Here is a 26,467-nt window from a genome sequence, read left to right as displayed (position 1 = left end):
ACAAGTTTTGGTGCTCTTTAGCATTCAAACAGCTTTTGGCTGCATTTTGCCTCATCCAAGATCACTATCCTTATGCCAACATGTCAGCTTTGGAAGTGAAGTAGCTTGTTTACTTTCCTTGCTAGCTCAGTTCAGCACGGTCACTGGAGAACGTAGACTGGACCCTCACATTTGGATCTGCCTGTCAGGCTGAGATGGCAGAACTCCTATGTAGCCTGCTTCACCCAACCTAGAGCAAGTTTCCCGTGCTTTAACGCTGTGTGCTGAGTCACCAGGCTTCCTGTGTGGAAACTTTATTCTTACATGTTTATACCATGGCTAGCAAACAGTTACAGAGCAATTTTATAGGCCGTACTACAGAGCTATTACCATAATAATACGCACTGTTTACGGTGAACTCTGTCTGACAGTGATGCATTATCTTGCTACAAGCATTAAAAATTAAAACTAGCATGCATGAAAGAAAAACACTTAAAATCATCACTTGTCAAATTCACAGTTACATGTGCTTAACTGAGTTGAGGTTTGGAACATGGCAATAGTTCGCTGTTGCTGTAACTTGAGTTATTGTAAAAGCTTTGCAAGATAAGTGTAGAATGAAAAGATACGGATTCTGTCCCTAAAATACTGGTTGAGACCTAGTGTGGGAAGTGGCAATTCTTTGCTTTGAAATCAGTTGTTTGCTTTCTTGTTTTGAAATTTTCCATAGCCACAGAAGGGCCCCAGTCACCTTTTCATCACATCCTACCCAAGTGCAAACTGGCCAGAGATCTCAAAGAGACATACGACAGGTAGGTGGGTTTTCCTTCCTGGCTCGTAGTATGCTGCTTCCAACTGGCCCCTCTTGGCCTCTTCATGCTGCTGACTCACTGGGATTTGGGTTTTAGGCCAGGTGGAGCAATGTGAAGGCTAGCTGTCAGGTGAAATGTTTGCAGGATTGCTATCCTGATCATCACCTTGATCTCCCTTGGGATATGTTATGGTTCTTAAAACATGGTGATGTCTGTCACAGGGTTAAGAATTATTATATTTTCTTCTTCAGCACAGAGGAGTGTAAAGACAAGTGAATTGTAGAATTGAAAAGTGCCATAATATTCACAGGATATTGCTGTAGAAGTGCTCTAAACCTGAAGCCAGGAGAAAAATGCTGCATCTAGCACTGATGGCAAGTCAGATACTGCCCTGGCTTCGTTTGGTTACTCTGTGCTTGTCTGGACAGTGAAATAGATTGAGTGGTGAGACTTTCAGCCGAATGGAAAGTGTAACATGCTGTTTCTTGACTAGATTAAAAGTTCTGGCAAGGATTTCAAAGGAGTGTGAAGTTAGTGCTGAATTTCCTCAGGAGCCGGCACCAGCCTCCTCGAGTGTACTTCTGCTCTGACAGCTTGTCAGTGCCGGCTCCTCATGCAGAGCAGACACCTCCGTTCAGGATACGCGCTTGGTGAAAAGCCTTGACAAAGGAGCACAGGAGGTTTTGCTGGGGAGAAAGATGATGTCCCCTTGATTAGGGTGTTTGGCAAGGCTTGGGAAAGTTACTCTGGAGTTCCTTGATTGTCTGTAGAGCACGTTGTATGATATTAGACAAACCCTTTAGCCTCCCTAGATTGTGCTTCCCTTTGGACAGAGGGCATAATCACAAAGCCCTGTCAGGCAGGACACTGAGAGCCTAGGTAATGATTGCAAAGCACATTAGGAAACTTCTAATAAGCTGTGCTGTGTTATGTTCGAGAGCTGTGAATTTCAGCCTCTTTGGAAGGAATGTGGTATGTTGTTGGATGCAACTTTCACAACACCTGTACTAAAGTTTAAAATCAGGTGCTTTTTATGTAGCCTGTAGTTCTGATATTAAACGTCACCCACGCCTTACTTTTCTGTGTTCCTCTAAGGCTATGTGTTTGTGACTGGGCAAACCCTGATCTTGTTTCCAGGCATTTTAGGGGGAGAGTGACATCTTGTGGCATTTGGCTGTGAGTGGAGGAATGTACAGCCCAAGCTCACAGACCCTGCTAATAGCGCCCTTCCACGAAATAGGCAGGAATAGACTGACTGCGGAGAAACACGGTTGGGTGCTGCCCCCCAGATGTAAAATAAGGCAGAGTCTCCCTCATTTAGGCGTTGTGAGTCAGGGAGGAGTGGTGCAAGTTACATTTTGGTACTTTGTCGTAAGCAAATGTAAGAAATAAGGTGTTGTTAAAAATATAAAATGTGTGTGCATGTGTTTGGAAAGCTCTGTTTGCAGAGTAGTTAACCGTGCTGTTGGCTGGCTGGGTAATCGGGTGTTGTTCTGCAGTATTTTTCCATTAATGCTTCCCAGGCGAGAACAGGAAATACGCTTATTACACCTGCAGTCAGCAGGTGAGAGGGGCTGCAGCACCTTGCCGGGCAGGCATAGTTGTTAATTTTTTTTTTTTTTTTGGCCAGGTAGAAGAAATGGTCTAGAAATAGGATTTTTATTCTGCAGCTCCAAGGTGAAGAATTCCGGAGTGGCATCAGTTCTCGAGTGAAGTCTGTGTGGTCTTGTATGAAATGAGGGTTAGCCACAAGTGACATGGGGTTGCAGACGAAGCAGATAGATAAGAATGCGTAAAATAAAAGTCTTGTCTGTAAGATGGGAACCGGTCCTGCTCAGGATTGTAAATCCCCTGCTGTGATGAATGTTGGGCACCATGTTTCAAGAAGAATTTGGACCACCTAGAGAGTATAGAGGAGTGAGAATGACCCAAGAGAAATGATCGAAAGGTTTGGTCTGTTTCTTGTAGAGGAGGAATGACTTCACGAATGACAATGCGCTGTTTTAAACCTACAGGGATTTCTGGCATAGCCTTTGGCACAGGGAACAGCATAGTGAGGTGGAGAGAGCACTTTGAATTGCAGATGGCACCCAGCTCTCCAGATTTGCTCAAGCCAGCGTTTCCTCGTCTGCTGCTCTCTGCAATTCCAGTCACGGCCTCTTGAATCTCCAGGCTGGCTCCAGAGGTGCTGTCTAGCCCTTGCTTCCCTGTAGATGGTGCTGAGGTATTTCAGGCAAGACCCAACATGCCCCTTAGCCAGTTGGTTTGTACCAAAGCAAAAGTGCACGAATCTTTTTATGGATCAAAACGTCCCTTGCGTTTTGAATGAAATGCCTGTATTTTGTAAGGCAGGAATGAGTAGTCGGGCATCTTGACTGTAATGCTCTTGTTGCTGTGGGAATGGACTATTATTAAACTGCCTGTTTAGAGGTAACAAACATCTGGTTCCTGGGACCTTCTTTGAGTTTAATGGGGAAAACCAGGATGTTTCTCTCTGATTTGTTCAGAAAACAGATCTGGGAGTCTTCCTCCACCTTGTCCCCAAACTTCAGCATCAGTGTGGAACAAAAGGCAGTGGCTTTAGGACCAAGAAATTCCAGTTGCCAGTGCCCCCAGCGCTGACAAATTTACCAGTGTTACAGTGGGTGTCCCTTTTAAGCCCATGTTCAATTTAGGGAATTAAGACAGCTTTCATCAAGTTTTATCTGCAACTGCAGCTAATAATTAGCTTGCTGCTAGCTAAATGCATGTCTTTAGCAAACTTCTCTTAGCTTTATATGGGAATAAAAGCAAAAGGATGGGGAGGTTTTGGGGAGGTTTGGATTGTTTGCTTCTTTTTAATACACAAAGTCCCTGTATACATTTTTGGCCTAGTGGTGTTTGAACTAACTGGTTCAAAGCCTGTATCAGTGGCTCAGGGTGAAGTGGAATGATGATATGAGATTTAATGAATTGTTGGATGGGATTTGTGTGGCTGTACTGTAAAATACAACCCAACTACAGTTACTTAATCAAAGGATGGTCAGTGTGTCCTTTACAAGGAAACATGAAATCATTTCAAAGCCCTAAGTAGTCACAACCTCTAGCAAAAAAACCCTCCACCAAAGCAGAAAACATATGATTCATTTTTGATATAACTATCATAGACATAAAATGAGGTGTGTGTATGTAAAAATTCGTAACTCATGAAATACGAGGTGGGATTGTCTTTGTTTTGCCAGTAGTTGTGAACAAAAAAAAAGGGGCTGCAATTCTGTGGGATATTGGCTAACTTTTGAGTTCCCATTCTGGGGCAGTGGCTCACAGTCGCTGTTCAGGGCAGAGCAGAAGAATAGAGCAAAAGCGCAGTGATATTCCCGAAAACATTCCTCAGCTTCCTGCAGCCAAGGTGGTTTCTGTCTATTCAACAGCCTTCAGCTGATCTCACTTCCCACAGTTAGTCCATGATCCTGCGAGCCAGAGTAAATATTTAACAATCACAGCATCCTCTGATAAGGAGCTCCATGGCTTAACTGGTTTCTGTGTTTCTTTCTATTTCTTTTGAACTTTGCTCCTGCTAGTATCATGAGATGTCTCATAGGTCTTGTGATGGAGAGATGTGGAACAGCTTTTTCCTATTTACTTCTCCCTGTCTCCATTGTAGAGAGTGTTATCCCTTCTCAGCATCCTAATCCCTCACCATGTAGACTTCAGTATCGCTCATTGTGTATTATCTAACCAGAGATTTAAAAAACAAAGTGATGAAACTAAGTTTTCATGGGATAAAATGGAATGTCTTTGAGAGCTTAATAGCCAGTCAGAGTATGGGGAATGAAGCTATTTTTTCCCAGTTACTCTTGAAGTGTGTGGGGAGAAAGGAAAAATTGCAGCAAGGTCACCGGGTACCAGTTAATGGATAAACCTGCAGATGAAATTCGGTATAGATGGATGTAAAATAATGCATGTAAGGCGAAACAGCCCTTTTATAGTACATAACTGTTCTGAAAAGGGCTTTTAGAATCACAGCAGGTGGTTCAGTGGAAAAGTCAATAGAGTGAAAAAGCTCAGGGTGCAGGAGCGCTGCAGAAAATCCCCATAAAATGTGAAGAGTAGCTAGGAAACAAGCAAAGAGGAAGAGGGAGCCTTGTGTAAATTCCTGGTGTGCCTACTGCACCTCCGAGTCTTTGTGCAATTCCAGGTTTCCTATCAGGGGCTACTTAAACTGTGTCCTGGGCAGCATTCTCACCTTCCCACAGCCCTGCACCTTCCTGGACTGTTGGCCCCGCACTTCTAGTTGGTTAAGAAGGATAAAGTAAAATTGGAGCTAGGTGGCTCCCTATTGCAACTTGGAAACTTGTTTTCTTGCTATTCTCTTCTGTTGCTGGTTTTTGTTGTTCTGCTTCTGCCCCTAAAAGAAGGTGGCTTCTGGGTTTGCTGGTTGCCAGCCAAAGAGCTTGGGGCTGGCTCATGCAGGTTTGTGAGGCTGACAGTAAGAAGCTGGCTAAAGAGATGGCTTCGTAGGGAATCTGTAAAAATGAAGGCAAATGTGGATCCAAACTCCGCTTTCTGCAGCTTGGTTGTACTTCACGTTGGGTGAATCTTTGCATGTGTATTGGTGCAATTGCTTCACCCCGTTGGCTGGCTTAAGGGCAGGCGCATACATTGCTGCTGGAGGATGTAGCTTATTCCTGTCAAATGATTAGAGACTTAAATTATTTTCCATCCACGGAGGGGCAGGTGAAGGAAAAATCAAGTACATAAAGCGATAATGAAGGCTTCAAATTGTACAGTTCAATGCAAATGTAGAAGAATGAAACTAAGATTCAGATCAGAACTGAAAATCTGGTTTTCTTGTTGTCTTTAATTCTAGGCTATTGTTGTATAGTGCACTGTAGACAAAATTATGCTGTGGGGAGTCTAATTATGTAATTAAAGCTTCTGTCTTGGTGCACTTGGACCACAGAATGAAAGGAACCAACTGTATTTTTTTCTGTTTCCTGAATGTTAACCATGCAGGGAAAATACTCCTGCAAGTGTTTCAAGCCTTAATGTATCTTTGCTTCTTTGCTGCAACCTGTTTCAACAACCACACTAGTTTTCAGGTTAAGCTTGCAGCTTAACTTGCCTGTCTGTTCATTTATTGCCATGTTTTCTCTTGTGAGTATTTGGCCCAGTAGATAGTTGCTGTGGTTTAACTCCAGTCAGCAAATCGGCACCGCACAGCCGCTTGCTCACTCCCCCCACAGTGGGATGTGGGAGAGAATTGAAAGAGTAAAAGTGAGAAAACTCATGGGTTGAGATCACAGCAGTTTAATAGGTAAAGCAAAAGCTACACATGCAAGCAAAGCCAAGCAAGGAATTATTCACCGCTTCCCTTGTGCAGGCAGGTGTTCAGCCATCCCCAGGAAAGCAGGGCTCCATCACATGTAACGGTGACTTGGGAAGACAAACACCATCGTTCTGAAAGTCCCCTCTTCCTTCTTCTTCCCCAGCTTTACATGCTGAGCGTGACCCCATATGGGATGGGATATCCCTTTGGTCAGTTGGAGTCAGCTGTCTTGGCTGTGTCCCCTCCCAGCTTCTACTCACTGATGGGGTGGTGTGAGAGGCAGAAAAGGACTTGACTCTGGTCACTGCTTATCAGTAACAAAAAGGAATGAAATCATCTCGGAGTTATCAACACAGTTTTCAGCACAAATCCAAAGCACAGCCCCACACCAGCTACTGTGCAGACAATGAACTCTCTCCTGGCCAAACACAGCACAGTTGTGTGCAACCTGCTGCTTTGGGATGCCTTTACCTTGATTTATTTTGGGAGAATTCAGCTTTATCTGTTAGCTGGCATGTGTCTGGTGCGATAAGCAGTGTTACTGGAGTTGCAGCATTTAATGCAAGAAAAGTGGAGGTGTTTGATGTGCTTTGCATGTTCCTTCAGGGTTTGGAGCCTCTGATCAGGTGCGAGGTGGTAATGCCAGAGTGAGAGCATTCATCCTTGCAGTGCATTTTTTAAAATAAAGAAAAGATACACCAGATTTGCTCCATTTGCAACTTGAAAATCAGATATTTTTCAGAGGTCAGCGCAGGGTTTGAGAACAAAACCATGGCCTCTGCTGTTGCAAAGCATTGTCTGCAGTTGATTTACCCTAATGAGTCTGATCATGCACGAGGCAGGACGGGATCGTCTTTGCTCAATCACCACTCTGTTGTGGTTTGGTGAATAGTTACACCGGCAGACAAAGCTGCCCAATGTTTTTGTTTTCGAGCTGAATGTTCAGGTCTCTCTGAATCCCGTGTACAACCAGATGAACTTGAAAAAGAGCGTGTTAGTTTGTGGCCTACAACTGAATGCTAGGTATAAATGTTTAAAGCACCACATGAAGAGTTTCCAAGACATGTATTCGCTCCTGGCCTGTTCCTGGCATGTTTTTAAATGTTTTGTGTAGAGGGGAAATTCATGGGCATTATCGACACAAAAGTCATACTGCGAGTCTCAACACACTTGAATTTAGAATCGGGACTGGAATTGTCAGAGTGCAAACTTTGACATTTTATTCTGCGCCAAAAAACCAAAATTCTTTTGGAGCGAAGTTTAAAAGCAGAGGATGTATTGTGAAATTCAGGTCTCCTGTCTCAGTGTAGACAAGATGAGCTGTTGCTTAAGCTTGATATGTGTTCCTACCTCAGTGTATGTGAAAAGATGCGGTGGGCCTTGCCTCTTCCTCGCCGCTGAGTCCCACAGCCTCTAGCAAAGCTGTTCCCAGGCCGGCGTTTCCTGCCCGCAGGCTGGGCAGCATTGTGAAGAACTGCAGGGTGGTGCTAGTGTAGCTCCTCATGGCATGTTACCCATCTTTACGCATTTTTAAGTAAATATAGTTACCTGCCTAGGTATGTTTCATCTGTTGCCTAGACTTAGACTTCTGCAAAACTACCTGAATGACATTCATGGCTCTGATCTCCCAGCTTTCCGGATTTTTTTTCAGTTAGAGAGGCTTATATTTGCTTTCAGGCTGAACATGAGAGTCAGACTTTATTGTCATTCCTGAGATGTCCAGCATTTCCACTGCAATCTTGTTGTCTGAAGTCAGCTCAAAGGCTTAGCTTAGTCCCTGGGGTTTCCTAGAATGCAGAAACCGTTTAACAGTCACGTTTGTGATTTCATGTGACAAACAGGTTAGTAGGAAACAAACAAGGAGAGCCAAAGTAGTCTGTTGTGGCAGTGGGCTGCTCGTAACACCCCTTGCCCGGAACAGATATTTTTCTTTTTCCTTGGAGAGGAAGATGGAAATTGGAGGTGAAAACATAGTGCCAGATTCATCTTTGCGCTTTGCAGCTCTGGTCTAGGGCATTTCCCACCGCCTTGCAGTAGATCTTCAAGAAACTCTTTGAACTTGAGATACTGCTGCAATGTTAAGAGCAGAGAGAGCAGGAGGTCGGTGGGGGAAGTCTCTCAAATCCCCCCCTAGCCTCGCAGGGGATAATGCTCTGTAAGCACAAGGTAAGGAAGCCCGTGCAGCCAGGAATCAGCTGGTCCTCAGCCAGTGTGGGGGTAGACAGGGCACATTCAGTCTTTTCTTGTCCTGATGTGATTCCTGTGCAGGAGTGAATCTGGACCACTGTTTGAGTTTGTTATACATTGTAAATGCTGTATGTATTTATTTTCTTCCTATTTTAGTCTCTGCACAACTGGGGTGGTGCGTTTACATATCAACAACTGGCTGGAAGTGAGTTTCTGCCTGCCTCATAAAATCCATTATGTTGCCACAAACTTTATACCCCCTGAAGCAATTGAGAGAAGCCTGAAATCCATCAGGTAAGAGCACGCTGTGTCCCTCAGTGTGGCCAGTCCTTCCTCCAGGGCCAAGTGGGCGCTGCAAACGCCTGCGCTAGCACGGCTGAAGGGATGATGTGATCCTGACTGTAGCGGGGGGGGCATGTGGGCTGAGTCAGGACTCCCCGAAGCTGATGCTGATGTACATGTGGTGGTGTGAAGCCACAGCCTTTGTGTTAACATTAGGGGATTGTAAGGAGATGATGCTGCAATAGAGCTCTATGCTGTTTCCCATCAGAGGAATTGCATGTTCATTTTCAGCTGTTGACCCAGAATTTTGCCTGTAGAAGAAAGAGCGCCTTGGCCCCATGATACCCTATTTCCTGCATTCCTTGTCTACAGCTTTTTACCTGAAAAAGTAACTGACTCTTACTTTCTGCCTTTTACTCCATTCTTTATTTCAGTAATGCAGAAGAGCAGTTTTCAGACTAGTTCTTCAGGCATAATTGCATGCCAGCACAGTGCAGTCTTCTTTTTTTTTCCAGTCACTGGGGCATCCAGTTACCACATAACTATCCCCTTTTAATAGGGAGCATCTTACCTTGTGACATAAAAATAAGCTTATTCTGAACCCACTTACATCAAAAGGACGTTATTAGAAGTTCTTTTTTACCAGTAGATTGACCCCAGGTACCATGGCTTGGGAATAACGAAGCCTTCAGGAAAAGCTGCAGTTTACTGTGCAAATGTATTCTATTTTTCTGCAGGCCTTACCATGCCTTATTACTTTTAAATGATGAGAAGTCATTGCTTAATGAGCTCCCGTTGGACTGCTCTCCTGCCCTGGTGAGAGTAATTAAAACTACCTCTGCTGTGAAGAATTTGCAGCAACTGGCTCAAGATGCTGACTTGGCGTTGCTGCAGGTACGGGGAACTGTCAGCGGCAGCTGAAATTCTTTTAAATCACGAGGTGTTTTCTCTCTGCGTGCCAGTGGGTTTCTGCAGCTCATGAGCTCGTGGTTCTCTCGGCCTGAGCAGAGTGCACAGAGAAAGCAGGAGCCTTAGAGGAGGGAGAGGTGGGAGACATGAAAGGCAGTGGTGCAGCGACAGTGCTTGACAGTCCTGCAGCCACATCCAAATGACACGTTGCTGTGGGGTGCCGGGAGGTCTCTGCTCCACGCAAGTCCGTTAAAGCAGGTTGCTCAGGAACTTGTCCATTCAAATTCTGACTGCCTCCAGGGATACCTCCCACAGCCTCTCTGGGCCCTGCTCCAGCATCTGACCAGCATCAGAGTGAGAAACTTTCCTCAGATCTACCGGGAATTTCCCATCTTCCACCTTGTGTGTGTGCCTCCCGTCCCTGTGCCCCTCTGAGAAGAGTGGCTCTGTCTTCCCTGTGCCTTCCCGTCGGGTAGTTCAAACCGGAACACGCAGTCCTCCTAACTCACACCAGTGCTCTGTCTCAGTTCTCCCACTTCGTGTGCAAATGGAGGCACCCAACATACGGTTGCCATGGCCAAGTATGTTGCTTCCCCAGGGTCTGCCAAGATCTTTTCTACTGAAGAGCTCGGAAAGCCTGTGCCAACCTACCTGTCCATTTCCCTTGGTACGTTAGTGCACGGGCTTTGCAGAGCCCCAGGAAGTTTAGGCTTGGGCAGAAGTTTTAAGCCAGGCTGTCCAAGCCAGCAGCTCCTTCCAAATGCTTTTCCAGTACTGACAGCAGATTGCAAATCTGAGTTGCTCAGGGTGATGTGACGAGCCCTCACAAAGGGACGTTTGTGTCAGTGGAGGGAATGAAACTCTGGCGATCCTGTGGGACACGCGGCCACTGAGACCCCTTGGATGACTGCGGGCCTGGAGGCCCTTTGCTTGTCGGGCCTGGTGATTGTGTTAGATGATACGGGAGAGGGAAGAGCCACTCCATGCTTCTGTGGGTTGATTCAGAACTGCAGCACGATCTGTGCTCGGGGAGAACAACACAACTGGTCACCTCGGATGCTCCTAGGTGGCTATAGGTCTGCGCCTTCCCTTACTCAAAGCGATAGTTCCTGTTTTGTAATAAAATGTCAGGTCTGCTTACAGTAGTCTGTGGTGTTAGATGGCGTTATATAGCTATGGGATGAGCTCTGGAAATTCCCTACTGCTTCTGTAGTTTTGTTTTCCACAAAAAAGCAAAGTTAAATGCATTTAATGATCCAGGCTGGATTGTAGTCTCATAGACACTATTTATGTGGCTCTTCCAGAGCCATTAACAACCACTGACTTGTTTAACACATTAAAATACTTTGTGTAACTCATTACTGAAATAATCTCAGCGCATTAAAAAAGCAGTGTGGGCTTCCTTTACGTTTGTCATAGCAGAGGCTGATTCTTTTGTTTTATTTTTCGTGTATAACACTTAATGCATTTTGTGCATAAACAAAAATAGGTTTTTGGGGCATGAGCAGTAACTAAAGTTCTATTGATCCAGTTTGAAGAAATTCCTTTAAGGCAGGAAATACGAAGTTGCTTAGAAATGTGAAGCAAATCTCTGGAAATTCATAACCTTGTCAAATGCTTTTTGATGTGCCATATGTTATATTAAACCGTGAATTTATTCTGAAGGCAGGGTGAAAGGAGGGAACATTTTTCTTTCATTTCAGCTCAAACAAGGCTTTTCTATCATTGTATGGAACTCTTGCTGAGTGTTTGAAGTTTGGGTTTGCTCCCCTAATTTTCCCTGTTTTCTCAACGCAGGTCTTCCAGCTAGCTGCACATCTCGTTTACTGGGGAAAAGCAATTATTATTTATCCGCTGTGTGAAAACAATGTCTACATGCTTTCTCCAAATGCCAGTGTCTGTCTGTAAGTAGAAGGAAAAGGAGTGACCGTAGCAACAAAGTGGTGAGAAGTGCAGATACGCTTTCCTTCCCTGTCTTACTGAGTACAGAGTGGGGTCTTTTCTTCGTGTATGAGTTTGTTGAGACTGTACAAAACACGAACATGTGCCTGGACTTGCAAAGCCGTATAGGAGTTTGTGGCGGAAGGGAGGAGCACCGTAGCACAGTGATAAGCTTCTGCAGTGATGTGGGGCTCGAAGCAGTATTTACCCTGTGAAGCTACTGTTAGTATTTTTAGCACGCTTGCTCACTGAATGTCCGTGTCAGAAAGGCTGCATGAACCTGAAGCAATATGGAAACATGTACAAGCCAAAATACATTATGATTAAGTTACGTAAATGAGTGTTTCATAGGACTGTCTGTGTATCTGGCACACAGCATCACCTGAAATTACGAGTAGCAAATCAGTGTTGCCATCACTGCTGGGTTGTTTCAAGGGGTGGGGTTTTACACCAACACGCCTTCTCGCAGGCCGAAGGCAATGTGGCCATCTTGAGAGCAGGCAGCGGCGAGGCAAGGAAGATGTGGAGGCAGTGGTGGGTGGTTTTGCTCTGCTGAAGATTGGCAATCCTTTCCGTGTTGGGTTTTGAGACATTTTTAGAACCTTTGTTGGAACTCAGTTATAGGAAAATAGTTTTAAATCAAAACTTCTGTGATGGAAGCATAAAAATAGGGCTGGAAGGGACCTTGAGGTCGTTCAGGAACAACTCTGCCTGCGTCATATATGGCAATGCTTGGAGACCTTTGTAGATGGAAATCCGAAGACAGGCACTTTTCCTAAGATTTAACTTGACTCTCCTTTACTTCTGCTCAGTCATACTGCTCATCCTGTCTGCACAGGCTGGGAGAACAGTCACATCAGCAGCTGAATTTTGCATATTCAAAGATTGTGTGTATATCCTACCCATCCCTGTCTTCTCCCGACTGCCCCATCCCTGTTCCTTTGATCAGAGACTGCATGGATCTAGACATTTTATCTTTTTTTTTCCTCCTCTGGATTCCTCTACCCCTTGAATAATGTACTTGGACTGAATGTAACGCCAAGATGAAAGTCCATGTGCTTCTTGCTTACTTTTGCAGGATGCAAGATGCCATAAACCATCCTTACGGGTTTTTTTTAGATCACAGAGAATGTTTGATTTGGGAATTGGCATTTCTGTAGTGCTTAAATAGATAAATGTTACACTAACCAGCAATATAAAACTGATTTCTGCCTTTACCTCTTTTCTGTAGCTATTCTCCGTTAGCAGATGCGTTTTCGTGCCAGTTCCGGGGCCACAACCTGCCGTCGATGCTTTCCAAGTTCTCCCTCCCAGTGTCACTCTCAGAATTCAAGAATCCGCTCGCGCCGCCCGTTCAGGAGGTGAGATGGGGCGCGTGCAGGAGCTCCTTGTTCTCCTGCTAATGAGAACAAGGAGTGGGGCTGCTGCTGGAGTACCTTGTCAGGATCCTGCTATTGCAGGTTTGGAAGTTGCCAGTTAACTGTGTTGCCAGCCATAGGATTTGTTGTTTCATATCCACATGCCAAAAAGCTGTGGGGATGTTCAAGGTGAAGCTGCGCGGATGCTCTGTGCTAGGAAAGCGCAATCCTAAAAGAAAAACCAGAATGTTTCTTTTTCTTGAGTGATGCAGTAGGGAAACTCCATTTGGTCTGCTGAAAACTGTCACAAATGAGTAGGGCTGAGTTGGTGGATTCCTCACAATCACATTTAATTTTATTATATTCCATCTGCTTTAAGTTCACAATCTGGGTTTAAAAGCAAACTGTCTATTCACTTGGCTTTTGCTATGAAGCTGGAATTGTTTAGAGGCTGTTAGAGGAAGTAGACTCAGCATGTAGTCAACAGAAGTCCATGTGTTACAGCATTAGCATTTTAACGTTCAGACTTGGGCTAATAATATATGGATTTAGTATTTGCGAGCTGTTGTTTTGCTTACACATGGATCACGGCTTGTGGCATTGCTGGGAGCTGCTGAAATGCAAGAAGGCTCAATAACGTGAGGTCTCCTGGCTGACACTGTTATATTCCCAGTTGGAGAAGCTTGGAGCTCTGAACACAGCTCGTTGTGGCAAAGGAAGCACGGGCAGATTTCTTTAGCTGCTTTCTTGGAGGGGTGTTTGCTCGGCTTCATGCTTTGATGACTGTATGAAATCAGCCGCTGTTCAGGTATCTGGAAAAATAACATCAATTGCGCGCACAGGCACAATTGTGAGAGGAGAATTTGCTGTAATTATAGGTTGGCAGAGGTTATGATCAGAGATGAAGTAATGAGGTAGTGTCTACTCCCAGCAGTATTACTGGTCAGCTGCTACCTCGGAGGCAGGGGAAGAGCCGTGACTACCGTTTTGTCAGAACTTCGTTGTTGGTACAAATCGGTGTCCTGAAAATCAAAGCTGAATTAATAGCATTAATTTTACTCTGGCTGCAGTAGCTTCAGGAGGCATTCTTATTCTCAGTACTCTCTCTAAAATTAATTACTTGCCTTAATACTTCTCCTTCAATAGTTCTGGTTGTTTCCAGACGTCCTAATTTAGTTTAAAATACCCAAATAAATTCTGTGCTTACTGCTGCAATTATGCCTTGAAACAACAGTGTGTGACCAACGTTTGCCAGAGCTGCGGGAGTGCTGAAGCGGCTCTTGCAGAGCGCGCGCCTTCTCCCTGACGGTGGGGTCCTGAAGGTCAGCAGCACGGCTTGTTCCCCATCATCCTTTCGGTGGGTACGGAAGGGTGATGCTGTGCAAAGCTACGCAGGTGCCTTCTGCAGTCTGAAAAGGGGAGGTGGGAACTGCGGTCGCGGAAGGCTCAGGGCCACGTTGGCAGGGCATGTGTGTGAAGATGGAGGCCCCCGCACACCAGTGGGCTGTTTGGAGTTGTGGTGAGCTTTTTGATAAAGCTTAACGTGCCAGCTCTTGGGGGAGTGTGGCTTAGAGAGAATTTTTAGATGTTTTCCCATTAGTACATTTTCTTCTACTTCAATTTACCTGTGTAGAGCTCTTTGCATTATTGTTTTGTTAGGAACTGGCCTTTTAAGAGAGATGAATCCAGTCCCTGACCTGAAGTGGTCAGGCTGCAATTGTAATTAAGAGAGATCCAGTTGATAGAGCAATTAATCTGATGAAATGTGGGAGGGTTCTTGTTCTGCTGTGCAGTGATAAAAGATGCTGCACTCTGAACTGTAAATATTGTCAGATGGCGTTTGCTTGGCCTTTGAAAGAAAATTAACAAAGTTGGGGACTTTCACTGTAGTTCTTTGTGTACACAGAGGGGATGTGATGTGTTTTTTATTTAACTTTGGAGATTCTCACTACTGGTCTGTTATCTTGTGCTTTTCATCATGCTGACTGCACTGTCTGTGTGTTTCTGAAGGTCATCTGTGCCAAAGGTCAGCGCTGTGGGAAGGGCTGTATTTTCGGCTGAGGCTGTTACGGTCTCATGGCATCCATCCATTTGATTCCTGTCTTAAGCACAGCATGGGCTCCCTCCTTTTGGCTTGTGCTTCTGGATGGGCAGAGAATACGGATGGCATCGATAAAGTCCATGATCCCAAACAGGAAAGCTGTTAGAGCCCTTCCTCCTGGTTTTATACGCAGTCATACTGCTTGATCTGAAAGAGCACAAAGTTAATTTATTTGCTTAGTTACATGGGTGGAATTGCCCCGTTCCTTTGGGTAGGTGAAAAAAATGTGACTTGGGCATTTTTATACTTGGGGTGCTGTGGTATTTTTTGGCTGGTAGGACATACAAACAACCTTCAATACCCTGAGCCGGGACAAGATTGCCTTGAAAGATGGAGCACACGTCTACGTTGTGCTTTTGCTGTCTGTCGGCCAGGGAGGTAGGGGATGTCTGGGGGGAGGTGTCTGCCAGGAGTGCCAGTGCTCTCAGCCATGCCCTGTGCTAGAGACAGGAGTTCTTGAGCCTGTGGGCTTATCTCTTTTCTTGCCTGTGGTGACGAGCGGTATGTTGCAGTTGAACTCTGCAGTTGTTGTGTGGCTGTCTATAAGCTCTTGTGCTTAGAGTTTGAAAAGATTTTGGTATTCGTAGAGTGATTGCTATGCTTGCTTCCCCTTTCTCTGTGTTTAACCTGCCGTGCTTGGATAGCAGTGCTGCAGCAGCGTGAGGATGAGCCTATGCCTGCAGCTCAGCTAACGGCATCTCGGTGCTGCTGGGAGGCCGTTTTTCCTTCCACTCTCAGGTGCGTGCACACGTCTCCCTCCTTTCCCGCTTCCCTTTGCGCTTGAGCTCTGGCTCCTGTGCAGCTTGACTCTGCTCACTTCACTTGTTTCAGCCCTGCTAGTTTTCTGCCAGGTTAGCAGATGGAATTCACCCAGGGGAGATCCAGGAAGCTCCAGGGCCAGCACAGAACGACGAGGCACTTCTGCAGCTGGGGATGCGAGTGAGGAAAGCAGAAGCTATTCTCCCCTTTTCCCAGTGGTCTGTTAGCTCCACCGTGCTGCGTGATGTCAGCTGGACTTGCAGCAATCCAGCGCAGCCTGGGACTGTCCTGAGCAGCAACCTGCTTGGCTCATGCTGCTGGATCTCACCAGGGTGTGGGCATGGGGTGAGGAGATTGTATGAGTTGATACAATAGGGAAACGCATCCTCCCTTTTAGTGTTTTTGCTGGGAAAGAAGCAGTTTGCACCTCCTCTACCTTGACCCAAAGAAGCTGTTCCCTCAGCTGCCCGTGAGTGGTGTTGGTTCCTGTCCCTGTGCTCTCCTCTGGCATGCGCGGCACAGCCTTGATGGGACCGTGGAGCACCCTAGAGAGGAGCTCTGGTGGTGTCCGTGTGGCGCACACCCCGTCGTAACCTCCCGTGGAAGCACAGAAACGCTCGGTCACCTCAAGCCTTTAGGTCAGGTTCATCGGCAGAGCGTGCGTCAGGCACTGCAGCTGGAGCATGGGAATGCTTTAACCTGCGTTTCACTTCACGGCCAAAGTTTCTTCCCCTGGCTACTCCGCGCTCTTTCTCTGCAAACCAGGTGTGCTGGTTTTAGTCAGGAAGGAGTTGACTTTCTTTACAGTGGTTGGTATGAAGCGATGTTAGACACCCAGAGAAAGGGATAATGCTTGTGGCTTCCCCTCGTCCCTACCTTACAGCCTCAGCTGGCTCCTCGGTTTCAGAAGAAGCTGTAAGTAGCATCTCTGAACGCTGCCTTGAGGAACAAAGGTGGACTAGCAGGAGAGATCTTTCCACCCCTAAGGTGGAAGGAGTGTCCCTAAGGTGAATTAGACATCCTGTTTCCTCCCTGCATCCCCTTCCCTACAGCAGCTCTTTACCATAATGCACATTGTTACTGTTATTGTACTTACCTAATTCTGCCTTGATGGGGCTGGGATAACTGCAGAAAAAACCAAATGGGAAAGTATGACAGCTGCTGCTGAACAAAACGTGTTGGATTTTTCACTTCTGTGTTACTAAGTCTGGCCATCCTGTTGGGAGTAAGGCGCCGAGGCCTCTGCCGTATGCATCCGGAAAACATGCCGTGCTTTGTGTGAGGGCTCCGTGGAAAAGGAGCGAGTCCGTGGGGATGGGAGTGGGAGGAGAGCTGCATGCGAAGACTGACTAGGGAGAGAGCTGCAAACGGAGCTGTTCTGCTGGGCATCTGGAAGGCATTAACAGTCACGGGAGCTTCTGCTGGCAGAGGTATGAAGTAGCATTGAGGTGCATTTATATTCAGTTGGACGAGGTATAAAATCAGGGGGTTTTCGTGTGGCAAGCTAAAAAAAAATATGTTTTTTTAGGCCTAAATGGAGGGAATGGTTAAGCTGAAAATTCAAAGCTGTTACCTAATGATTAAAATGGCAATATTAGACAATAAATGTTTTGTCCTACATCAGTAGGGGTCTTCAGTCTGTATTCTGTAAAATAAGAAGTTTTAACAGCCGATCTGTTTTCCATAAAACAGCGGGGTTTGAGTGCTAAAGAAAGGCAATGTGTTTCAGCAAGCATCCCTTTGCCCCAGCAGCCTTGACGGTGCTGTCCTGCAGAGCCAAGGCAGCCCTTCGTTCGCAAGTCAGACCTTGAGTGGTGCATGTGTCAAGTAACTGGATAATCCAGGCTGGAGAACGGGGCTCGTATACTTTGGTGGGCAAAATGAGCTGTGCTTTAGCTAAGAGTGTATCCTCACGTAGTGAGAAACGAGCTGGGATTGAGTGCTTCTGCGTTGCTGTTTTCCCTTTCCCGAACCTGTTGCTGGTCCCAGTTATCTTGGTGTTTTCCTTAGCTTTTTAGGCCTGGGGAAGAAAACAGCCCTAAAGAATCCTTGCAGGAAATGTCTTTTATTTAACATGTTCCTCAAGAGTTTTACAAATGCTCCTTTGGTTCCCAGAGGGAAGAGAATAACGAATGCTGGGTCTTGTCCCTCCAAGACTTGGGGATGAGCTCTCCTTTGCCTGTCCCAAACTGCCCAGACGGGCTGACGTGTAGTGCCCGTGTTTTCTGAAGCTAACACATCTCTGCTTTTGTCACTAAGCACAAAGCACTGGATTGTTACCAGCGCCCTGCGTGCCGCCGTGCGTGACAACACGCCGTCTTTGCCTGGGGCCTGCTGCACAGCGAGGCGGGGAGAAGGGGATGGCCGTGGGCTGATCCGTGCCAGCGGAGCGGTCCAGATGCTGCGGCAGACAGAACCCCCTCAGAGCAGGCTGGAAAGAGGCAGCGTGGGGAGATGGGAAGGATGAAAGGAATATGGATGAAATTTACAGTTAATTGTTAGTTAAATTAAGCAACAAAAAATGTTTCATTTTATATTTCTGTCACGGTCCTGATGTTTCAGCCAAAAACGGCTGGTTAGGGATTCCTCCTGTGCCAGATGATGGCTGAGTGAGTGGAGGCAGTCCTGGAACTGGAGTATACCCTGCCTGGGAAGCTAGTCCCAGCCCTTTTGGCTTTCAGCAAGCAGCCCAGATAATACAGTGGAGTGAGACCAAGCAGGAAGCCAACCCTGTATCTGCGGGAGGGAGAGGGTTTCCGACAGCCAGCGCAGCACAGATGGCGCAGGGAAGCCTCTTCTCCTGCAGACCTGTCTGTAAGCTCTGTCAGAGCTCCCAAGGAGCAGATGGAGGATGGATGCAAATTCAGTGTTCGTGTCCAGAAGGACAAGCAAAGCCTCCGCTAGCCCTTCTCTGTGAAAACGCTTGCTGCTTTTGGTAAGAGATAGGTTTAAGCCTGGAGAAAGTGGAAATAGTGTGAGGTGCATTTGCAGTGATGGCACAAAGCACTTTGGCCACGGTGCTGTTGCGGGATGCTGCATCGCTCGTGCTTTTGCTAGGGCTAGATCTCAAGAGGTACCAAATTCCCACTGAAGTCTTGTTTGTTATAAATAACCATCAGGCATCATCATTCTCCTGCCTAGGGAGGATTGTTGGGGCTCACTTCAGTGTGGAAGAAGAGTTTTCTCTTGCTGTCAGGTTAGTCACAGCCGATCCCCAGCTCTCCCACTTCTGTCACAAAGCTTTCGGCAGTCGTCGGCTGTGCAGTGTCACAGTTGGGAAGCCGTACCACTGCTTTTGCCTGGCTTCTTGTTCCACTGAGCCATAGCTGCTGGCTCAGGGGTGGCTTTCTAGGTAGTCGCGGAAGGGCGTAGAGATGAAGGAGCGCCTGCAGAGTTAGTGTTGGATAAGAGTTTCCATGCACATGGAGCTGTGATGAGAGCCACTGCCAATTTTTGTAATTCATGAAACCACCGTAGTGGCCGGCGGAGTCTGGTCAGGCCCTACCTGGCAGATTCTGCAGCTCTGGTAGAGCCTGTCTTACTTGAACTGCCTTGGATTTTTGCAGGGTTATTTTGTGCTGTGAAACTAGCTAATCAGGCATTGCTGCGTGTCAGCAGGTTGGAAATTTAAGTAAAATATATGAGACATCTTTCCATCCAGGCCTGCGCCTGGAAGGAAGGTTTTTAGCAACGTAATCACTGGAGTGAGCCGCCTCTCTCTTCCAGGCTGATTTCAGATGTAGCAAAACACTGCATTGGGTATCCCTTGCCAACCTTCCTCTCCTGTAGATTTTCTATTAAACATGTAAAATGAATTATGGCTTTTCTGAAAAAAGGTAATGTTTGAAGGCGATCCCAGATCATGCTTAAGATCAAATCCCTTCAGCCCCCAACAGCGGTAATCCCTGAAAAGACAGGGTGTGGGTCTGTCTGCAAACAGAATATGTTTCTTTTGTGATTTGATAGCAGAGGAGGAACTGCAATTATAAGATTTATGGAAAAAGGGAAATTATGTGGGCTGATGAACTTTGGTTTGGGGCTTTTACTGAGATTTGGCCCGTTATCCTGATGATGAATACAGCAGAGCGAACTTCCTTCTCAGAGTCTGAGCTCATTCCGCGTGTGTTTCTCTCACCAAAACAGTGTTGGTTGCTATGAAATCCCCAAACAGCTTTCGTCAGTGAGTCGGTGTTTTCAGCGCTGTTCGCTGTGGGAAGGGTTGCCTGCAGTGCTATGAAAGAGTTTTTTGTGCCGAAATACAGATACGGTGATGCGTTTTGACCGCTCCTCCGAAACTCCTGAAAACAGGCCATGCCAGCTGCTTGTCCCACGTTCTGCCCGCTGCTTTCGGCGTCGCTCCTGGGACACCGCAGGTCTGCCGCTGCTGTAACGCAGAGGTGTTTTGCCCCTTTGGTACGAGCGTCATCTCTCGGCACTTTTGAAACTCTTGTCTGTCCGCACCCTGAAACTCTCAGTGCCTTTGTGAGCTCGGCTCCGCTGTTACCGCAGAGGGATGGCGAGCAAGTGGGGATGCTCACCCTTTGCACTGAGGGACCCCGGGCGGCGGCGGGCTGCTGTCTCACGCCGAGGTTCCGGATGCACCGTTCCGGTATTGCTGGAGTCTCTCCCTTGGCTTTGCAGCAGTTTCCCATCTGATGGCAAACGGCTCCTGCTTCTGGGTACCTGTAGTGGTTGGTTCAGCTCTGCCCGTCACCCTCCCTGGCTTCCTGGGGGAACCTGAACTTTAACCTCACCGCTCTGGGATTAACCCTTTGGCCACCACTGATTTCAGTGGGCCTTGTGCAGAAACCAGCACACTGGTCTCGGGCTGTGGGATCAGGGTCTGCCTCTGGTTGACTCATTTTCCATGCCTGGTCCCTCAGAAGGAAGACTATCCCTTTTTTTAGTGCCTACTAAGCTTGTTCTGTTAAAAGAGGACGGAACAGCTCCAGGCAGGGTTGTACGGCCACGTTTGTGTGGCTGCAGCATTCTGTGGTGAGGGCACGCAGCTGCTCTGCTAGAGCAAGCGCTGGACTTGATCTTAGAGGTCTTTTCCAGCCTAGAGATTCCACGGATCTCCAAACATTGCAGGTGCTGGGGCTGTGGCAGGGGGCAGGGCTGGTTCCTTTGAGGACACTGGCTGTGCTGGCCAGTGTTGCAGAAAGGCCTGTTGATCCTTGCAGGCTCGATCACGGCCTGAGCATCACCAGGGCGGTGGGTGTGAGGAACATGCGCGCCCAGTCACCTTTTTACGACTGGAGAAGAGGTAAAGCTGGTGTGGGGTGGAAAGCAGTTCTCCTCGTGACTTCTTAGTCACAAAGCCTAACCTTTATGCATTGTTTTCCTCCTCTATTTTCTCTCAGGGGCGTTAATACCTCATTTCTCACTCCGCAGACTCAGCTCATTCAGATGGTGATATGGATGCTCCAACACCGGCTTCTTATTCAGCTTCACACCTACGTCTGTCTGATGGTGCCTCCAAACGAGGAGGACTTCCGAGCCCAAGATGAAGACATGCCCTTTACTGCCAGAGTTGGAGGCCGAAGTTTAAGCACCCCCAATGCTCTCAGCTTTGGTTCTCCAAGTATGAGCACACTTCTCTCCGCCGTTCAGACTAGAGCCCACTGCTCGAGCTTCCTGTAGCCGTGCCTGGGGTAATCAGCCCTCGGGAGCAAAACTCCTCCTCTTTGCTGGAGCTCCTGCTAGTTAGGTCCAGCCCTTAAATTTAGAGCTATTAGACCTTAAATTCTTGTTTTTAAAAAGGCGTAGTGCTTTGCAATTTGCCAAGTTCTCATTTTGTCGTGTAAATATTTTTATCGGAGGTATTTTTTGGAAGTAACTTCCTTGCTGTGCTGAGAATTAACCAGCATTTTCTGCTGGCCACACGGCTGTTGGTGCATGAGTGTTGGTTTTCAGGAGAGGAAGAAAATTGTGAGAATTGGTTTCAACCAGCACTGGTTTCTGTGGGCTGTACAGCCGCTTAAGGAGACAGCTTGCAGAGCCAGTTGGCATTCTCCCAAATGCCTGATTTCTGTTGATTTCTCCTGATTTCTGTAATCTCAGTGCCATTCTTCAGGGTGATTCCAGGAAAGCATTTTTTCAAGAGTATACATCAGATGCAATGCTGAAATCCCCAAACTTCCCTGCCTCTGCTGTTGCCAGCAGCATTCTCAGAACGCCACTGAGGTTGGCTATCAGGAGAGATTCTCGGTACAACTTTCAGCTTCACAGAAGCCATGAATTAGGGCAGAAATCTTGGAACGTGAGTCAGATAAGTCTGCGATGTGCTTATTCTGGCTCGCTCGCAAGAGGATATTGCTTCTTGGCCTTTCTTTCTCTTTGCTCCCACCTTCTGTGCTGTTAGGCTTTTCATGTTACCACTTCATGGTATTCCAGCAGAGCTGGCTGGGAATTTTCCTTTCAGATGTTTTTTATGGAGTGTTTATGGTCTCCAGAAGTACAATTTTCCACATAAATTGATGCCTTTGTTGAAACATTTGACTTTCTCATTGAGAAAATCGCTGCGCTGTCATATGACTAAGTGCAGACCCACGTAGCATTTTGAGAGTTGCTTTCTTTGCTCTGCAAATCTGAAGGGATTGTTTGGAAACCCTGCATAGAAAGAGCCTGAACTGATAATCTTTGCACCATTATGATGAGGAATATAAAAACGGTGTCTCTTTCTCTCTGCCCCTGATAGCCAGTAGTGACGACATGACTCTGACAAGCCCTAGCATGGATAATTCCAGTGCTGAGTTGATACCTGGTGGGGACTCACCCCTAAATAAAAGGATGACGGAGAATCTCCTGGCAAGCTTGTTGGAACATGAGCGGGAAGCTATCCTTAATGTCCCTGCTGCCCAAAATCCAGAAGATCTTCGCATGTTTGCAAGGTAGGAAATGAGGAGTGCACAACGTCATCTTGTTGTTACCCTTGCTGTTCTTCTGAGGGATTGGTGTGGGCTCTCAGGTGTTTTCCTAGAGCTCTCCCAAGGTTGTGGGTAGTTACCGCTCTCTGAATTACTGTCTCCTCCTCCATCCTGTGAACTGGTCAGAGGATCTTCTCTGGCCATTTGAGAACTTTGAAATGTTTTTTCCTTATTACCAGATAAGCCATTACAAGCCCAGTGAGAAAGGAAAGGAGAAACAAAATCATAATTGGGGATATCTCAAGGCAAAATCTGTGGGGGATGCTTTGGCATTTAGCGGCAATGCAGATCTTTAGTTATCCCAGGGAGAGGAAAGGATTTCATGATTGCTCCTCTGTCACTTCCCTCATCCACATAAAACAGCCATTTCAAAGCTTTGGAACTGCGGATGCAAAAACATTCCTTCATATGATGAGCTGCCGTAACCAGGCAGCTGTCCTAAGGATGTGTGGTTTGTGGTTTGCCGGTGCATCAGGTCCTTGTGTAGATCCCAGGATGGCTTCGCTAAATTTGAATTTCCACTCCCTGCAGAGGGACTGACAAGCGCGTAGCTTACCCACACGCTGGCAGCGAGGCAGAGAAGGTGTGATACGCAAATGGGCCCTCTGGGTGGGATGCTGGAGCGTACAAATAGAATCTTAGAATCACAGACTGGTTTAGGTTGGAAGGGACCTTAAAGATCACCTAGTTCCAACCCCCTGCCATGGGCAGGGACACCTTCCACTAGCCCAGGTTGCTCCAAGCCACATCCAGCCTGGCCTTGGACACTTCCAGGGATGGGGCATCCACAGCTTCTCTGGGCAACCTGTTCCAGTGCCTCACCACCCTCTCCAGGAAGAATTTATTCCTGATATCTAATCTAAACCTCCCCACTTTCACTTTAAACCTGTTACCCCTTGTCCTGTCACTACAGGCCCTTGTAAAAAGTCCCCCCCAGCTTCCTTGTAGCCCCTTCAGGTACGGGAAGGCTGCAATAAGGTCTCCTCGGAGCCTTCTCTTCTCCAGGCTGAACAAGCCCAACTCTCTCAGCCTTTCATCACAGCAGAGGTGCTCCAGCCCTCTGAGCATCTTCGTGGCCTCCTTTGGACTCGCTCCAACTGGTCTATATCCTTCCGATGTTGTGGGTGCAGGAGTGTTTATGCAGGATGCTCTCGGTTACTGGTGCCTTTATAACCTCCATAACTGGAAGGCTGTGGGTGTATTTTCTCCCTCTTTGTGCTAGAGATGAGTGGGTAGACCTGTTGCTCTTCCGGGAGCAGATGCCCAAGGGCATCTCCCCACTGCCCTCCCGCAGGTTACCACCTCGCCTCTTCTCCCTTCACTCGGGGGAGTAGCAGGGTAACGAGGGCTGTGCTCTGGCGAACAGCTCTGCAGTGCCAGCTGCCTCCCAGAACGAACTCCGGCTGGAAAGGTGCAGTAAACGCCCTACATACACCGCAGCTGCCTTGCCAGGCGTAGTGTTGTGCACACAAAGGGACAGGCTGTTTTCAGCACAGCAGTAAAGTTCAGGCCGATACATTCTCTGTGGCTCTGAGCGCCCGTTACTCATTGAACAGGGAGTGGGAGGAGCTTGTGCCTGTCCATGGCTATGCACAGGCCCTATCTGTAACTCGGACACCGTAAGATAAGGAATACTGAAGCTTGGCTCCAGTGCTGGCTGCATTAACCCTCTTTACACTGAATGGGAATTGAAATCCAAGTTCTTTTCCTCAGGTGCTGCTGGAGGAGGGTGGCATGTCCTTCCAGAGTAAACTTGAGAAGGAAATGAGTTCTTCCTGAGCTAGATCTTCCCGAGCGTACAGAGAGCGTTCCCCACTGCCCGTGCAGCAGCGCCGTAGGAGACAGCTTGAGGCTGCACTGATGGCTTCGCTCCCAAGCCGTGGGCTGAGGCCACCTTCAGAATTTTTTTCTTGCCCTCAGATTGGGAAATGGAGGTGCTTTACTCCACTGAGGGTTGCTCGTTGGTGGCACTAAGCTGTGGGCAGTTCTGCTCCGTTTTCAAGCAGTGCTGGCAGAAGAGAGACCTCCTTGGCCAGAAACAGGTCTGAGACAGTGCCTTCATTTTAGTGTGTAGGAACACGACCCTGCTGCTACAGGGGCAGATCTTCTAACCCCGAGGGGAGAAGCATGATGAGCAACGCAGAGCAGTAATCTTCCACCGCGGCATCTGGACCGCACATCTGTCAGTAGGTGTATCCGTGCAGGAGAGGGACTGGGCGCAGCGCTGCTGCCCACGAGGTGCCATCCTAGGTCCTGTTTGGGTCCCGTAAATGTTAGCGGCCCAAACCGGTGAAGGTAGTGCCCATCTTCACTGGTGCTGTGAGCCCCTCGTTACAGATGCAGATTCCAGTTGGACTTTTGGGAAAACATCCCTGGGTGGGGACAGGTTGCCCAGGCATGTGGGGCATCTCCATCCTTGGGGGTTGCGCAGCTCAGCAAGAAAAAGCTGCAGCACTGGCCGTAGTCCTGCTGGAGCAGGGTGCTGGACCAGACTCCGGAGGTGTCTTCCAGCTGGCACTTTTGTGATATTCTTTAATATCCTCTCTAGCTTTTATTGGAGTGGAAAGTATTTCATCTTGAGTGGTTACAAACCCAGACTCTGTGTGAATAGAGATGGCTGGATTTATTGGAACAGTCCTGCCTCGTCTGTGTTGCTGTCGAGAGCCGGGTCGTAATCGTTTGCACAGAAGTGAGCTGTGCCCCGGGACGAGCGCATGGGCAGGCACCACGGGCAGCTTTTAAACCTTCCTCACAACCCCTTTTTGAACAGTGGTACAAGATGTACAAAAATTTCTGCTCATACTGCAGGGAATGGTCTGGTTTTGACACACACACAGAGATGCTGGCCCTGCTACTGGCCACATCTCCATGCGGCCCAGGGGAGGAAGCCAATTAGCCTGATTTAAATGCCCAGTGGGAGACACTGCCGAGGCAACTGCGCAGCCCAGGCAGTGAAAGGTAAATCCGACTGGAGCTTGTCTGTCTGTTGTTTGTGCTGCAGGGACAGAGAGGTAGCAGTTGTGGTGCCAGTGCCGGTGGGTGGACGTCAGGATGGGAGGGAGCTTGCAGTGTGCTGGGGGCTGCACAGCCCCAGGCTGCCTGCAGGGATGGGGAGTGAGGGGCCGGGCTCCGGGCTCACACACAGCTGCCTGGGGAGCAGGGGGGTGAGAGAAGGCATGGCAGAGTGGGGAGCAGACACAGCGGCAGCATGCTGCGGCGCTGGGGGCGTGATTCTGGCGAATTGAGTGAAACGTGCAGGATGGTTCCCACGTCAGGGGGGTGATCAGACAATCAGGAGACTGAGCAGGAAACTCCAGCCTCGTCCGGAGGGCTGGCTCGGTGTGCAGCTCCGAGGGGTCTCTGGGGGAGCAGGTCCCCAGCAGCCGGATTGGTCTGAGACGCTGCTGTGGTTAGCCGATGGCTGCAGCCTGTTGGTGCCCAGCACAGGGCTGCTGCCTGTGCCGTCTCCATTTAAAGAGAACTGGGAATTTAAGAAGTGTGGTTTTTAGCTTAGCCTTCGGGGTTTGGGGTTCTTTTGAGACTTTGTAATTCCCAGAGCTTCTCTATGGTGCCTGTCACCTTCCATCTCCCTTTTGTGACTGCCCCACGCTGACCCAGCCTCAGAGTACATGGCCTGTAGGTACCGAGCCCTTGGGCTGCTGTGAGGGAAAACACACCCCTAGTTCTAAAGGCAAGTGTAGGCACCTGGGCCTGCGCGGCAGAGCTGCGAGGAAGGGCCTCGCGCACCCAGCTAAGGGGGGCGGAAGTAAATCTGCCACATCCCGACTTCCCAGGGCTGGGTTGCACTTGGGGTTCCTCACGCTCTGGGGTTGTTGAGAACTGACAGTCTCAGGACACGCCGCAGGCTAGGAAGCCTTTTGGTATAAGCAGGACCTCTGCAA

The 26,467-nt window shown here is 47.8% G+C and overlaps 1 protein-coding gene across 1 annotated transcript in view; it reads left to right on the top strand.

Moving 5' to 3' along the window:
- Positions 1 to 26,467, top strand: part of NPRL3 (nitrogen permease regulator-like 3 (S. cerevisiae)) — a gene marked incomplete at its 3' end in the record, with an annotated part of 42,180 nt that overhangs the window by 15,406 nt on the left and 307 nt on the right. The window contains exons 6-12 of the mRNA XM_010160389.1: positions 710 to 791; positions 8,443 to 8,580; positions 9,306 to 9,462; positions 11,275 to 11,381; positions 12,650 to 12,779; positions 21,031 to 21,220; positions 22,337 to 22,529. Coding sequence (XP_010158691.1) covers positions 710 to 791; positions 8,443 to 8,580; positions 9,306 to 9,462; positions 11,275 to 11,381; positions 12,650 to 12,779; positions 21,031 to 21,220; positions 22,337 to 22,529 — 997 coding nt within the window. The remainder of the gene's footprint in view (positions 1 to 709; positions 792 to 8,442; positions 8,581 to 9,305; positions 9,463 to 11,274; positions 11,382 to 12,649; positions 12,780 to 21,030; positions 21,221 to 22,336; positions 22,530 to 26,467) is intronic.

This window comes from Eurypyga helias, unplaced genomic scaffold (genome assembly GCF_000690775.1).
Source record: "Eurypyga helias isolate BGI_N326 unplaced genomic scaffold, ASM69077v1 scaffold30351, whole genome shotgun sequence".
Classification (NCBI taxonomy): Eukaryota; Metazoa; Chordata; class Aves; order Eurypygiformes; family Eurypygidae; genus Eurypyga; species Eurypyga helias.
Note: the sequence above shows the minus strand (reverse complement) of the source record. Positions and strands in the feature narration are given on the sequence as shown.